Source organism: Rana temporaria, chromosome 4 (assembly GCF_905171775.1).
Source record: "Rana temporaria chromosome 4, aRanTem1.1, whole genome shotgun sequence".
Lineage (NCBI taxonomy): Eukaryota > Metazoa > Chordata > Amphibia > Anura > Ranidae > Rana > Rana temporaria.
The window spans coordinates 446,418,974-446,435,986 of record NC_053492.1 but is presented as its reverse complement, the minus strand read 5'-3'; the positions used below and the strand labels follow the sequence as shown (position 1 = coordinate 446,435,986).

The window sequence follows — 17,013 nt, the reverse complement described above, 5'->3', positions numbered from 1 at the left end:
CCCCTGCCATCGTATGTGTTCTACATCACTGCGTTTGAGAACGAGGAGATTTTGTCTTGACCGTGTGTAAGCAAAGCAAGCTTGTTGAGTTCCTCGACAAGCCTAACAAGGAACTCGTCGAGGAAAACGATGTGTCTTTTCGGACGAGTTCCTCGGTCGTGTGTACGAGGCCTGTCACCTAGCCAGTCTGGAGCTGCCAAACACTGGGGGGGATTTACTAAAACTGGAGCACACAGAATCTGGTGCAGCTGTGCATAATAACCAATCAGTTTCCAGGTTTTATTGTCAAAGCTCAAAAGTGGCAATTCTGCTTATCCGTCTCCTTCCCCCCTTTGGTATCACATTTGGCAGCTTTCAGGGGGGAGGGGAAAACGGGCATCTGTTTTTGACAGGTACCCTTCCCCACTTCCAGGAACGTTGCTCCGGGGCCGTCTCTCAGAAGTTTGGCTCCCCTCCTCCTTCCCCCGCCGCCTCGCCAATTAGGCTATCTGGGTAATCAATGTACTTTGGACTCTTTCAAGTTGACAAATAAATGGCAACTGCCCTAACTTATAACTTTCCTTAACACAGGGGTGGTCTGTCCATTAGGGGCGCTGCCCCTCCTATCCTCGCCACCCCCTTTATGCAGTTGATAGAATCATGAATAGCATGAATCTATCCACAGCTGTGTCCTGTGTCATGTGTCCTCCCCGTTTGGGCTCACCAGACATATGAATTAGAGTGGCCAGGGTTTCTTTTTAAGAACCTGATTAGAACCACAGGCTCTAATAGGCTTCAAAATAGGGTGGACTCGGGACGCAGAGCATTGCGTCTGGAGCCCACCCAGGTGTGTTGCAACAGCGAATGATTATTCTCTGTTGCAACACTGATCCTCCTCCTATCCAATCGGGAAGCAGGTATGAAACCTATTTCCCGATTGGCCAACACGTCAGGCGATTGTATTGGACGCCTAGCGGGTTGATTTACTAAAGCAGCGTTCTCAACTCCTGTCCTTAGGGCCCACTAATAGGCCAGGTTTGAAAGATAACTGAAATACATGACAGGTGATATCATTTGCTGCTTATTGATTGCAGTATTCTAGTCTGCATCTCCTCAAGGTAATACTTAAAATCTGGCCTGTTAGTGGGTCCTGGGGTCAGGAGTTGAGAACCACTGTACTAAAGGCAAATAGACTGTGCACTTTGCTCAAGAGCTTAGTAAATGAGGGCGAGCTCTGAGGACTTCCATCATCCAATCATGTGCAAGCAAACATTTTTATTTTTTTTGCTTTTCCTTGCATGTGATTGGGTATTCTTTGCAAAGTGAAGCTTTACCTTATTTACTAAGATCTGGATCAACTGCACTTGCAAAATTCATAGTCTATTTGCCTTTAATAAATCAACCCCTTTAGTGCTCTGGATTGAACAAGTACACACTATAGAAGGATATGCTTTGTTTATATTTCATGTCTGAGGTTTACAACCACTTTTACAGAGATTTTTTTTTGTACACATAAATATTCTAGATATTTTAGATGTGTTTGACAAGCTATAACAAACCCTACTAATGATCAGACTGCAGTCTTCTGATATCTAGGTGCAATAAGCGGCAGTTGGAGGATGTAGAAAAAAGAAATGGAATGAGTCATGTGACCTCACATCAACTGTCACTAGCTCCTCATTGGTCCAATCTCTAGTTGACAAAAGATTGATAAATTCCAAAAGAGTTCAAGAAAATAAAAGTGGCTTCAAATGTCACCTGAAACCTCATTTATATAAAAACTATAGGAAGACATTCATTCATCCAGCTTGCTTTGTTGTCCATTGAGGAATGTCAGATATTTATCAGTCCATATACTGACAGGTGATTGCTATAGCAAAGTGGGGCCTTTAGTTGGTCTGCTGTTTGCCAAGAGCACGTGGCTTTCCAGTTGTTTGGTCTTTGGCTCTTCGGCTTGGGCAGAGAGAAGGGCAGGGGCAGACATGTGGTGAGTGGCCAACTTCTGCTGTTGAATCGTGTTGATGTAGCTGACAATCAGCAGAGTTATCTCCAAAATCTGAAAGAATAGCAAGGATTAGACTTCAGATGATTAAGACACAACCCAGGACATGTGCAATGACTGTCTAAAGAGAATGTACCATGTTTCCCCGAAAATAAGCCCGGGTCTTATATTATTTTGGCAACCTAAAACACACTAGGGCTTATTTTCGGGGGATGTCTTATTTAACTACTGTTAATGTATAATGATCTTAAAGTGGTTGTTACTTTTTGCAAACTGAGCTGCCTTTTATGTTTTGCACAGGCTTTTCTCCTAAAAGTGCTGGTCCAATTAACAAAAGCCTATATATCTCTGACTTTGTGGTCATGCAATCTCTGCTAGTGGTAGGATTGATTAGGTGGGCAGCACTATAGCATTTTCTCCAAAAATAGTACCTTTTTCAAACCTTCTAATATTTTATATTTATTTATCCCAGCAAGAGCACTACATAAATTTATGTTAACATTTCAGCAAAGGTCAACTTAAAAAAAAAAAAAAAAAAATCAGCCTCTGCTTAAAAAAAAAGTTCCTTCCCTCGCCCCACATTTATTGGCCCACCATACTTCTACTGGAAACAGAAAATGCTGTTCTGGTGTTTGTCCCCCTGTTATTTTTAATAGTAGTAATCTGGGCTGCTCAGTAGAAAAAATAAGCTTTGGCTGCAACATTTTATTTGTTCCAGCGAAATCCAGGACCCGGGGAGGCCACTAAACGAACAAAAGAGCAAGCATTTTGTAATTACATCGCCTGGTCTTACAGTTTATAATAGCTTTTTTCTCCCTCTCCTAACCTCCAGCACAGAAAATAAACATGCCTTTGTTTAAGCCGCAGGTGCTTAATTCATGCTTTTAATATCCGATCGTAGAAGAGTACTTTACTCCTAAAAGCCTACCTCCGTGCCGCTGCAAAGCGTGTATTTCAGCTAATGTACCTACCTTCACTTTCGCCATGGCAAACAGAAGTTTTTCAGTTGGCTTGTCCTTTGTCTGCGTGTTAACCACCAGCATAAAGTCATCACGATAACCTCCGAAGGTCATTAGACTCCTGTGTGTGTATGTCAACAGCAACCTCTTAAGAAAGAGAAGAGTGGGTGGAAGGAAAGAAAGAAAAAAACAAAACAAAAGGGCTAAACATTATTTTTCGTTCTAATTCAAACAACGATCGCACTAAAAGTCTCAAACAAAAGCGAAGCATTTACTTAATAAGCGACTATCGGGCAGCCATTATGTACTTATATAGGAGGGACATATAAGCGACACGTCTAGAGTACATTTGGTTAAATAAAGTCTAACTAGCGTGTAATCAATCTATATTAATCTGTAATATTCAATTTGCTTTTAAGTAATACACCTAGAGATGGGGAAATCGGGATTCTTTTTCTTTTTAACTAGAAAGGGGGCTGAATGCAATGTTTACACAGGCTTAATAATAATAATAATAACATTAATTATAATAATAGTAATGATAATATTAGTCAGACGTACCATAGTGTTATATTCCAGCACGCTTATTCCATCTTCGTGTACTGCCAGCCAGACTAAAGGACCCTCAAAAGGGTTTGGAGCTATAGGCTGCATTGTAAAAAAATAAAAATAAAAAACAAAAGTAAAAATAAATAAATAGATAAATGTTATCTATCTATCTATCTATCTATCTATCTATCTATCTATCTATCTATATATATATATATATATATATATATATGTATATACACTGCTCAAAAAAAAATCGAAGGAACACTTTTGAATCAGAACCCCTGGGATATTGATCTGGTCAGTTAAGTAGCAGAGGGGGAGGGGTGTATTCAGAGGGGGTTGTTAACCTCCCTGGCGGTATGATTCTTTCAGAAAAAACATGCTGAAAGCGGTACCATTATTTGCAAGGAAATTTGGCGTTTTATACTGAAGGCCTGTAATTTTTAGGAATAACTCACTTAAATCTGACCAAACCAGAGTTTAATAGGCATCCCGGGTATGACATTTTTTTAAAAACAAAATTATAAATTATAATATAATAAATAATTATAAATAATTATAACAAATAATAATATACTGTAATTATAATAAAAATTATTCAATTATTCAATAATGTAATCAACTCAAAATCACAGAAACTTGCTCAGTTGCAGAATTGTCGCTGTCATTATTTTATTTTTTTTATGACGAATTTCCCCACAAATCACTATCGCACAATTCTGCAAGTGATTATAATTTATTATCGCTGTTTTCTAGCTGATCTAAAACCATTTTTGACATAAAGGGACACTTTTGGTTGCTATGGACAATCTACAGTTTTCAGGCAGAAAGAAAGGTTTTTATTATATAAAAGAACATGCATGACACAGGACAGACCACTAGGGACAAAGGGGGCGTGTATTTTTTACATACAGTACTGTAATCTATAAGATTACAGTACTGTATGTATTGTGTTTGTTTACGTTTTTGAATTTGGCGCCGCTCTCCGCTCCCGTGCATCGTAACGTCGCAGGGAACGGAGATCGACGGCACAGGAGGACGCTGTGTGATTCGAGCGAGGTCCTGCTCGCTCACACAGCGCGGTGACATCGCTGGATCCAGGAGAAGGTAAGCCAGCGCACGCTGTAGGCTCTGCATAGCTACCCCGAGCGTGACTCTGGGTTACCGATTTTAGCCAAAAAAATCAACCCCGAGTCACGCTCGGGGATACCGCCAGGAGGGTTAATCAGTTTCAGCTGCTTTGCTGTTATTCGAAAATTAACAAAAGGTGCACTAGATGGGCAACAATGAGACGACCTCCAAAACAGGAATGTTTTTTTAGGTGGAGGTGTCTGACATTTTTTTTCCCTACTCATCATTTCTGACTGTTTTTCACTAGTTTTGCATTTGGCTAGGGTCAGTGTCACTACTGGTAGCACGAGGCGATACTTGGACCCTATAAAGGTTGCACAGGCAGTCCAACTCCTCCAGGATGGCACATCAATACGTGTCATTGCCAGAAGGTTTTGCCGTGTCTCCCAGCACAGTCTCAAGAGCATGAAGGAGATTCCAGGAGACAGGCAGTTACTCTAGAAGAGCTGGACCGAGCCGTAGAAGGTCCTCAACCCATCAGCAAGACCGGTATCTGCTCCTTTGTGCAAGGAGGAACAGGATGAGCACTGCCAGAGCCCGACAAAATGACCTTCAGCAGGCCACTGGTGTGAATGCCTCTAACCAAACAATCAGAAACAGACTTCATGGGGGTGGCCTGAGGGCCTGACCTCCTCTAGCGTGGTGCTCTGTGCTCACTGCTGGACACTGTGGCGCTCGATTGGCATTTTCCATTGAACACCAGAATTGGCAGGTCCGCCACTGGTGCCACATGCTTTTCACAGATGAGAGCAGGTTCACCCTGAGCATATGTGGCAGACATGAAAGGGTCTAGAGAAGCCGCAGAGAACTTTATGCTGCCTGTAACATCGTTCAGCATGACTGGTTTGGTGGTGGGTCAGTGATGGTCTATCCATGGAGGGACGCACAGACCTCTACAGGCTACACAATGGCACCCTGACTGCTATTAGGTATTGGGATGAAATCCTTGGACCCATTGTCAGACCCTACGCTGGTACAGTGGGTCCTGGGTTCCTCCTGGTGCACGACAATGCCCGGCTTCATGTGGCGAGAGCATGCAGCCAGTTCTTGGAGGATGAAGAAATTGATACCATTGAATGGCCTCCACGCTCACCTGACCTAAATCCAAAAGAACACCTCTGGAACATTATGTTTCGTTCCATCCGGTGTAGCCAGGTTGCAACTCATTCTGTTCAGGAGCTCAGTGATGCTCTGGTCCAGATTTGGGAGGAAATACCCCAGGACACCATCCGTTGTCTCATTAGGACCATGCCCTGATGTTGTCAGGCATGCATACAAGCACTTGGGGGCACTTTTTTTACATCTTTGATACAGCAAGGGAGAGTTATAATTAGGGTTACACCAATACTGTACCGGTATCAGTGCCGATATTAAGCATTTGCAAGGGTATCAGTACTCGTGCAAATACTCTGATACCTGAAACCAATACTTTCAGGCTCTGTTCTTTCAGCTGACAGCAGGATTCCCCCACTGACAGCTGAAATGAAAGAAAAAAAAAAGCCAGCAATTATCAGTTGATAAGGAGCAGGGCAGCCACATACTTAACCACTTCAGCCCCGGAAGAATTTACCCACTTCCTGACCAGAGCAGTTTTTGTGATTTGGCACTGCGTCGCTTTAACTGACAATTGTGCGTTTGCGCGACGTTGCACCCAAATAAAATTGAAGTTCTTTTTTTCTTATAAATAGAGATTTCTTTTGGTGGTATTTGATCATCTCTGCGGTTTTTATTTTTTGCGCTATAAACAAAAAAAGAGCGCCAATTTTGAAAAAAAAAAGCAATATTTTTTACTTTTTGCTATAATAAATATCCCCACAAAATATATATATAAAAAAAAAACGATTTTATTTCCTCAGTTTAGGCCGACATGTATTCTTCTACATATTTTTGGTATAAAAAAAAAAAAATTGCAATAAGCGAATATTGATTGGTTTACGCAAAAGTTATAGTGTCTACAAAATAGGAGATAGATTTATGGCATTTTTTTATTTTTATTTTTATATTAGTAATGGCAGCGATCTGTGATTTTGTATCGTGATTGCGACATTATGGCGGACACATCAGACATTTTTAACACTATTTTGGGACCATTGTCATTTATACAGCGATCAGTGCTATAAAAATGCACTGATTACTATGTAAATGACACTGGCAGGGAAGGGGTTAAACACTAGGGGGCGATCAAGGGGCTAAGTGTGTCCTAGGGAGTGATTCTAACTGTGGGGGGATGGGCTCACTAGAACATGACAGAGATCACTGCCTCCAATGACGGAGCAGTAGATCTCTGTCATGTCGCTAGGAAGAACAGAGAAATGCCTTGTTTACATCTCCCCGTTCTGCAGCTCCATGACACGATCATGAGACACCAGCGGATATCGATTCCACGGGTCCCGTCATGGAGTACATGGCGGCACACGTGCGCCCACTAAGCCGTGATTTAAAGGGGACGTACGTACCTGTACGCCCATTTGCGCAGCCGTGCCATTGTTCCGACGTATATCGTTGTGCGCTGGTCGTATATCGTTGTGTGCTGAATAACTCATTCAGCTGTCAGTGGGGTTCCCCTGTTGACAGCTGAAATGTTAACTGAAGTCATGGTATTTGGAGCTGACAAATGTCTATCAACAACATTAATAATTAACTTTTGTAACGAAACCCCAAATGGGACAGGGGTTAAAGCTGTTTATGATATTCCATTCCCGAACCCAAGGCAGCTACCGACACCCAACAATACGGCGAACGCGACCCATAAGAATTTCCCCATTAACGAGACACAGCTCTGTTTGAGGTTCAACAGGAATAGACCATTTATTGAGAAATACAGCTCTTATATACACTTTAGAATACTGCAGTAATCAAATGAACAATGACCCAACTTCACCCACAACATCACACAATGTTTACCTAATGAGCCCCAATACACATCCTCCTCAATACATCTTTTAACAGACATCCTGACTCCGGCTCCTGACCTAATTTACATGAGCTAATTAACTACAGCTGATGACTCATACACCTGACCTTTAGGCTGTCTGTTAACTTACAATACACATTTATCACAGTAGCAGACTTAATTATCACAATAGACAAAATAATGCAAACACACCCCACCTCATCACAGCAAGCATTATAGTACACTACAGCCCACACACAATATATATACAATATATACAATGTATACCGCATTACATCTGAATAGCACAGACCATAGTGGGGTTTTCATTCACCCTGTGCCCCTATTAGAGACACAGGGTGATCTACACATAAGAGGCATCGGGGAAGCTGAAACAGGAGTATCTCATACTTTCTAAGAGCTTTTGGGTCCCATGGGTCACAGATTTGATGGAGGAAACTTGGATGGGGACACAGATGTGAGTGAAGACTCTGATGGGGACACAGATGTGAGTGAAGACTCTGATGGGGACACAGATGTGAGTGAAGACTCTGATGGGCATACAGATGTGAGTGAAGACTCTGATGGGGACACAGATGTGAGTGAAGACTCTGATGGGGAACCAGATGCGAGTGAAGACTCTGATGGGGACACAGATGTGAGTGAAGACTCTGATGGGGAACCAGATGTGAGTGAAGAGTCTGATGGGGAACCAGATGTGAGGGAGATTCTGATGGGGACACAGATGTGAGGGAGGCTCTATTAGGGACACAGATGTGGGGGAGACTCTGCTGGGGACACAGATGTGAGGGAGGGCTCTGATGGTGACACAGGTATGGGGGAAGACTCTGATGGGAGCACAGATGTGAGTGAAGACTCTGATGGGGACACAGATGTGAGTGAAGACTCTGATGGGGAACCAGATGTGAGGGAGATTCTGATGGGGACACAGATGTGAGGGAGGCTCTAATAGGGACACAGATGTGGGGGAGACTCTGCTGGGGACATAGATGTGAGGGAGGGCTCTGATGGTGACACAGGTATGGGGAAGACTCTGATGGGGACACAGATGTGGGGGAGGCTCTAGGGACACAGATGTGCAGGAAATCTCTGATGGAAACATAGGTGTGTGGGAAAGCTCAGTCATTCATTTATAAATAACTGTTTTTTTTCCCCTGCGTATATGTGTACAATTTGTGATGTGGCCCTCCTACTGAAAGACCCTGGATATAATGCATAAGAGCCAATCACATTACAGCATAGCACATTCCTTACCTTTGCTGGGAAAAGGGTGGCACCAAAGAAAGCCCACTTTCTGGAGACTGTAAGGTATATCCGCACACAGTCTGAAGCACTGTGGCTGCGAAGTGCCATCCATCTTGACCCAAGTCTCTGCTGAAGTTGTCTGAAAGGAACAATGGCAGAGCAATGATCCAATGTGTGTTATTATAAAGGGAAAAAGCAAGCAAGGGGCTCATTAGCTAAAACAGACCGACAAGGGTGGGCATTGACACCTGAAATCTGAACTTTTAAAAGAGTCCGGGTCTTGCGAAGATACATTTTCAGCCTTGTTAATGATTGGTAGTTGTATTTCTCTATCATCTGTCAATCACTGAGCTCTGATCCCGCTCTCCTTCACAACAGCAATTAACACAAATAAATCGGAACGAAACTCTCTCAATCAACATTAACTATTTGTAATCCTTATGCGTCTAGCATTACTAAATAGACAGGAGCTAGATTACATTTTGTTGTTAAATTTTTTCAGTTTCTTCCCAGTTTTTGGTCAAGACCAACATGATGTCATACATCCCAGGAGTCTTAATGGGGATTTTTTTCTTCTTTCATCTGAAAGGGGAGGAGGGGCTTTCTTGGTACACCCTCCTGCCTGCATGTCTGAGCTAAGGGCAGATAGATTTTAGGAAGAAAATGCTACATGAATCATCTGCCCTTACTCAAGATGGCCACAACTAGAAACGCTAAGGATGTTTCTTAACCACTTAAGGACCGCCTAACGCCGATATACGTCGGCAGAATGGTACAGCTGGGCACAATCACCAGTATGTGATTGTTAAAGAACCTACAGCCACACCCCCCTACAGTTAGAAACACAGATGAGGTCACACTTAACCCCTTCAATGCCCCTTTGTGGTTAACTCCCAAACTGCAATTGTCATTTTCACAGTAAACCATGCATTTTAAAAATGACTATGGTCCCAAAAATGTGTCAAAATTGTCCGAAGTGTCCGCCATAATGTCGCAGTCATGAAAAAAATCGTTTGTCCCCAAACAAGCCTGATACTGCAAAGTTCCTTTATTTCATCAACCTTTCCTGTCTACCTCAAGTTGATGTTGGTCGTGTTGGACCAAGGAAATAAAGCATTCAGAAAACTTAAAGTGGTTCTCCACCCTAAAGTGGAGTCCCGCTGATCAAAACCCTCCCCCCCTCCGGTGTCACATTTGACACCTTTCAGGGGGGAGGGGGGTGCAGATACCTGTCAGGTATTTGCACCCACTTCTGGCCCGGCATTCACGGCAAAAGACGGGCATTCCGTCACATCCCGTCAACCCCCCCCCCCCCCATTGTGTGCTGGGAACACTCGGCTCCCAGCACACAGCGGGAGCCAATCCCGTAGGGAACCGGGCAGTGAAGCCGCAGCGCTTCACTTCCTGGTTCCCTCAGCGTGGATGGCGGGGGGAGCAGCAGAGAGACGAGCGATCGCTCGTCCTCTGCTGCGATCGGCGCTGGACTCCAGGACAGGTAAGTGTCCTAATATTAAAAGTCAGCAGCTGCAGTATTTGTAGCTGCTGGCTTTTAAAGGGGTGGTTCACCCTAAAAACTACTTTTTCTTATTCCACTGCCCCCCCACATTACAATCCGATTAAGGCTATTATTATTTTTTTCATGCTGTACATACCTTAGTACAGCATATTCACCCGTGCATCCGGGTTGCGAGTCCCGCGGGAGTGGGCGTTCCTCACATGCTGGTGATTGATGTTTTGCCCAAAAACGAGCTCCCCCTGTCGCGTAAGCCGCGTCACGGTTGGCGAAAGGAGCCGAACGGCGAGTCGGCGCTATACTGCGCATGCGCATCGCCGTTTGGCTCCTTTCGCCAATCGTGACGCAGCTTACGCGACGGGGGGAGCTCGTTTTTGGGCAAAACCACAATCACACACATGTTAGGAACGCCCACTCCCGCGGGACTCGCAACCCGGATGCACGGGTGAATATGCTGTACTAAGGTATGTACAGCATGAAAAAAATAATAATAGCCTTAATCGGACTGTAATGTGGGGGGGCAGTGGAATAAGAAAAAGTAGTTTTTAGGGTGAACCACCCCTTTAATATTTTTTTCCCATGGCACATCCGCTTTAATCTACAGATTGGACATTCAATTACTGCTCTACTCACTACCTTCACCCCTAGACATCACATAGAGGTAACTTAATACGCCAATCCCAAATCAATCAGCGGCTCCTGAGGGGTAGCGCTACAGTAAGGTTTTACAACCACGTTAAGGAGAGAAAAGGATAGGAGGTCAAAGTAACATAGGAAAAGAAGTGCACCACACAGACACACAGCGAGGTCTCCTAGAGGAGCCATTACTGTAGCGTATCGTGTGTGATGTCCTTCCGGGGATTGGACATATGGTAAGGTGAGCAGAGTTCTGTCCCCCCCCCCCCCTCTCCTCTGGACGCAGTCACATGACCTCTGACACACGCTATGTACACCTGTTGCAGTTTGAACACTCCGGCTTTACAACGTTCGCCATCACTGTGCTAGAGCTTCTATATGGTGCCTATTCTGACATCATACCCACAATCGCTGTCCAATGCACAGAATCCTAATTATACTCCCTTCAGTCAGTTGTGACCCCTTTAATAATGGAGAACCATGCTTACAAGTGTAGTCACACCCACCTCAACTGCTCTTCCGTGCAGTCCTCTCTATATCTCTTGGGATAAAACTTCTCCAGTGCTTGTTTTACTACTTGGCTTGATTTTACTTGACCTGCTGTGGCCTGAAAGGGTCGTTCATAATCCCCACTTTCCACCTGAAGACGTAGAAGGTAAAAGGTAAGTAATGGTAAATGCCATTAAAGTAACTTGGAATGGGGTACTTTAGAACCGGTACTACACTATGGGGGTTATTTACGAAAGGCAAATCCACTTTGCACTACAAGTGCAAACTACAAGTGCAAAGTGCACTCGGAATTGCACTGAAAAGCAACTTGGAAGTGCAGTCGCTGTAGATCCGAGGAGGACATGCAAGGAAGATAAAAAAACAGCATAGCTTGCACATGATTGGATAATAAAATCAACAGAGCTTCCCCTCATTTCAGATCTACCCCTCGGATCTACAGCGACTGCACTTCCAAGTGCACTTTCAAGCCTCATACACACGACAGAGAAACTCGACAGGCGAAAAAATTAGTTTTGCTCGTCGAGTTCCTTGTTAGGCTGTTGAGGATCTCGGCGAGCCAAATTTCCCCATTGCCGTCGAGGAAAAAGAAAACATGCTTTCTTTTTGGCTCGAGGAGATCCTCAACAGTTTCCTCGTCGAAAAGTGTACACACGACCGGTTTCCTCGGCCAAAAAAAAAAACAGCAAGTTTCTTGCTGGTTTTTGCCGAGAAACTCGGTCGTGTGTGAGAGGCCTCAGTGCAATTCCAAGTGCACTTTGCACTTGTAGATTGCACTTGTAGTGCAAAATGGATTTGCCTTTCCTAAATAACCCCCAATATATTGAGGATGTAGTAGGCCATTGTTTCTATATCGGAGAAGAACAATGGAAAGGGTTTTATTACATTTTTCATCCAACCTGACTGATATTTCAATGCTAGTGACGTCTCATGGGTTGTCAAACACGGTCGTATCACTGGGTCAATATAATTCATTGCATACAAAATGTGGGTACATGTCCAGTACAGTATGTGTTGCAGTACTGTCCTGTCCCGTCCCTATTTAGCCTTTTTGTTGCTGGAGCCCCGATACATACTGTCCATCAATCTTTTGTTTTAACTAGACACGTGCAATTCGTTTCGCTCTGAATTAGTTTCATGACGAATTTCGACAGATTCGTAAATTCTGAGATATCCGAATTAACGAAAACCTGTTTAAACACATTTTTTCAAATATTCGAAATCTCAGAATTTATGAATTTTCGAATTTCTGAGATTCTAAAATGCGGAAATTCTAAATTCTAAAATCCGCAAATTCGTAAGCTCAGGATTCTAAAATCCAAAAATTCAGAAATTCGAAAATTTGAAATCTGAAAATCCCAAAATCTTAAATAATAGCTAACTAATAATAACTTAACTATTACTAACTATTAAATTATAGGTATTGGAATTTCCTTTCAAATTGTTAGTGAACGTAACAAATACTAATTTATCCGAAGTTACGAATTTTCTGAATCAACGAATGCTGTAGCTAAACGAATGGAACGTAATGAATTAATAATAATAAATAATAATAATAATAAAAACTTTTTATTATTATTATTAATTAATTATTAATTTGTTCCATTCCATTTGTTTAGATGTGACATTCGTTATTTCGGATAATTTGTAACTTTCGATAAAGTCCTATTCGTTAAGCCTCGTACACACGACCGAGGAACTCGACGGGCGAAACACATCGTTTTCCTCGTCGAGTTCCTTGTTAGGCTGTCGAGGAACTCAACAAGGCAAGTTTCTCCATTCCCTTCGAGGAAATAGAGAACTTTCTCTCTTTTTGGCTCGTCGAGTTTCTCGACAGTTTCCTCGACGAAAATGTACACACGACCGGTTTCCTCGGCAAAAAAATATCTCCCAGCAAGTTTCTTGCTGTTTTTTTAGTCGTGTGTACGAGGCCTTACATTCACAAACAGCCAAATTTGAAAGGAAATTCCAATACCTATAATTTAATAGTTAGCAATATTTAAGTTATTATTAGTCAGTTAGCCATTATTTAGAACTTTCGTATTTTCAAATTTACAATTTTTTAGTTTCTGGAATTTTGAATTTCATGATTTTCGAGTTTACAAATTTACGAATTTCGATCATAACGAATGACCCAAAAAACAACAACCAATGAAACTAAAACTAACAAATTTTTCGGCAGTGCACATGACTTGTTTTAACCCTTCAGCTCAGTGTTGACTACTTTGCTTCATTTCAGATCTACCCCTCAGGGTTACAGCGACTGCACTCCCAAGTGCACTTTAAGTGCAATTTCAATTGCACTTTGCACTTGTAGTGCAAAGTGGATTTGCCTTTCGTAAATAACCCCCAACGGGTTTCTCTTTGATTAAGAACCAGGGGTCTCCAAACTTTCTAAAGAAAGGGCCAGTTTACTGTCCTTCATGCTTTACCGGGGGCCAGACTGTTGCCAGTGGGAGTAGAAAATGTCCTGGCATCTGTGGGAGTAAACAATGACCCATCATTGGTATTAGGAATTAAGAATTGTGCTCCATCATTGATGTCAGCAGCAGGAATAGTGCCCCATCATTGGGGTCAGCGGGAGGAAAAGTGCTTCATGATTGGTGTTAGTGGGCAGGGTAGCACCCCATCATTGGTGTCAGTGGGAGAAATAGTGCTCCATCATTGGTGTAAGTTGGAGGAATAGTGCCCTGTGGGAGGAAAAGTGCTCCATGATTGGTGTTAGTGGGAGGGGTAGCTCCCCATCATTGGTGTCAGTGGGAGAAATAGTGTCCCATCATTGGTGTCAGTGGGAGAAATAGTGCTCCATCATTGGTGTCAGTGGGAGGAATAGTGCTGCATCATTGGTGTCAGTGGGAGGAATAGTGCCCCATCATTGGTGTCAGTGGGAGGAATAGTGCCCCATCATTGGTGTCAGTGGGAGGAATAGTGCCCCATCATTGGTGTCCGTGGGAGGAATAGTGCTACATCATTGGTGTCAGTGGGAGGAATATTGTCCCATCATTGCTGTCAGTGGGAGGAATAGTGCTACATCATTGGTGTCAGTGGGAGGAATAGTGCCCCATCATTAGTGTCAGTGTGAGGAATAGTGCCCCATCATTGGTGTCAGTGGGAGGAATAGTGCTACATCATTGGTGTCAGTGGGAGGAATATTGTCCCATCATTGCTGTCAGTGGGAGGAATAGTGCTACATCATTGGTGTCAGTGGGAGGAATAGTGCCCCATCATTGGTGTCAGTGGGAGGAATAGTGCTACATCATTGGTATCAGTGGGAGGAATAGTGCCCCACCCATCATTGGAGCACAGGTGTGTGAGGAGGAAGGTGTGTGAGAAGCTGCTGTGTGAGAAGGGAGTTGCCTGGAAATCTCTCCCAGCTCTCCTGGCCCCTTTTCTGGGGAAGCCATGGAGGGCAGTGGGGCCTCCCCTGCTGGAGGCTCTCAGCCATCTCCTGGGCCATCTGCTGGCATGTCTGCCCCTCTACAAGCCTCAGCTGGTGATCTCTCTGCCCCTGGTGTGGATGAAGGATCGGAGGCCATTCGGGAGCGAGTGGTGGCCGGGATAAAAGTCCTAAACCGGGAGAGGGATAAGCTGTACAAGCTACGTGCGGAGCTGAAGCGCCTGAGAAGGCAACGTGAAGGTTTACATAGCCAGAAACGCGGATCCATGGATCCAGAGATCCAATTGGCCAAGGTCCGTGTGGACCATCAAGAGACCATCGTGGCCATAATGGAAGGAAGGGATGGTCCTTTCAAGGAAAAGTTCTGCAACGACAAGAGGTTTGCAAAGGTGACAAAGTTCTGACCCCCTGCCCCCCCAGGGAGAGGTAAGCACCCCAATGCCTTCCCAGGACTCAGGAGGCATGCTGAGGGTGATCCAGGTAATGGAGTCTCCTGTGCGGGGGGATCAGATGGTCTTTAATGATGAAGATATTGCAGATGGTGTACCTGATAAAGTGAAGTCAGCTAAGCCCCATGTTGTGAATAAGACTGTGTATGTACCATCTAGCACCATGACTGATAATGTGCCCAATAATCAGACTGTATGCAGCAATGTTGTGTCTGCTGAGGCTGCAATGCAGCAAGAGATCCATTTAAAAAATGACATTTCTGTGAAGGAACTGCAAGTCCCAGCAGAACCCATTAACCCCACTGCTGCTGAGACCAAAGCTGATTGCCCCACTGCTGCTCTGGACTCCACAGCGCAGCATCAGGCGACGGCCGGTACTGCAACAGAAACTATAATTATACCTGATGGGAATGTGTGTGTGGCTGATAATAATCATCCCAGGTCAGGTGGGATGGACAATGGTCCCATTTCAGGTGGGATGGACAATGGTCCCATTTCAGGTGGGATGGACAATGGTCCCATTTCAGGTGGGATGGACAATGGTCCCATTTCAGGTGGGATGGACAATGGTCCCATTTCAGGTGGGATGGACAATGGTCCCATTTCAGGTGGCATGGACAATACTAACTCTGTTCATGCAGATAAAGTGACTTCAGTGTGGGGTCTTGGCCCCAATAAACCCACTTTCGCTCAGGTGGTACGCTCTGTCCCTGGCAGCTCCGCCCCCAAGCAAGGTTTTCCTCTACGAGCTACCACCTCGAGCCCCCCGGGATATGGTCTTGGGTCTCTGGCTTCTGCTGGGGGCCCAAGACGTAATGTTGTCATCTTGAAATGGGAAGGTGGTGCAATCCCCCCTGCAAGGCGTGCAGTGGTGGATTTAATTCTAGAAATGGGTTTTGGGGTTAACGATCTCTATGCTTTTATTCATGTGTCAGGGACGCGGGAGTATACAGTCAGTTTCACCAAGCCAGAGGGTCTTGACCTGTTCTGGGAACGATATGAGGCCCGGTGCAGGTCAAGACCCGAATGGGAGAGTCTGGCCCCAGTTGCGATTTCGCAGCAGTCAACAGTAAAAAAGATCACTATCATCCTCACCAATGAGAGCGTCCCTGCCAGGGATCTGGAGGTCTGGTTGAGGAACTACGGGGAGGTTTTGACCAAACCCAGTAAAATATTAGATGAGCGTAACATCTGGACTGGGGGATGGTCGGTAACAGTCAGGCTGGCCAGGGATGGAAATGTTGTCCGTCACCTGCCCTCCTCGGCTTTCATAGGGAGGGATAGGATGACCGTGTTCTACCCTGGTCAGCCGAAGCTGTGCCACCGCTGTGGAGAGAGGGGGCACCTTAGCTCCTCCTGTTCGGCCTTGATATGCTCAGTGTGTCGGGGTCAGGGTCATATGGCCAGGGACTGCACCCAGAAGATCAGGTGCAACCTGTGCCTGCGACTTGGCCACCCTTATAGCAGATGCCCTGAGGCCTGGCACAATATGGAGAAGGAGGTAGTGGATGAGATGTCAAGGCTGGACAGGATGGAGGGGGAGGCCCCTGGTGTACCATCCTCCGCTGCGGTGACCGACCCCCCTGGTCCTGCTCAGGATCCCTCCCCAGTTTCCTCCCCAGTTCCCTCCCCAGTTCCTGTGACCACCCCTTCTGTGTCTGTAAGTACTCCTTCTGTATCTGTATCTGTGTCCCCCCAGCCTACTGTACCCGCTCCTCTTGTGTCAGAA

The 17,013-nt window shown here is 44.6% G+C and overlaps 1 protein-coding gene across 1 annotated transcript in view; it reads right to left on the bottom strand.

Moving 5' to 3' along the window:
* Window positions 1-1,418: 1,418 nt before the first annotated feature.
* Window positions 1,419-17,013, bottom strand: part of PLEKHH2 (pleckstrin homology, MyTH4 and FERM domain containing H2) — a 245,318-nt gene continuing 229,723 nt past the window's right edge. Inside the window, exons 26-30 of the mRNA XM_040351535.1 lie at window positions 11,438-11,571; window positions 8,792-8,921; window positions 3,502-3,588; window positions 2,953-3,087; window positions 1,419-2,035 (exon numbers count right to left, since the gene is read on the bottom strand). Of these exons, the coding sequence (XP_040207469.1) occupies window positions 1,850-2,035; window positions 2,953-3,087; window positions 3,502-3,588; window positions 8,792-8,921; window positions 11,438-11,571 (672 nt within the window). The 3' untranslated portion in view covers window positions 1,419-1,849. The remainder of the gene's footprint in view (window positions 2,036-2,952; window positions 3,088-3,501; window positions 3,589-8,791; window positions 8,922-11,437; window positions 11,572-17,013) is intronic.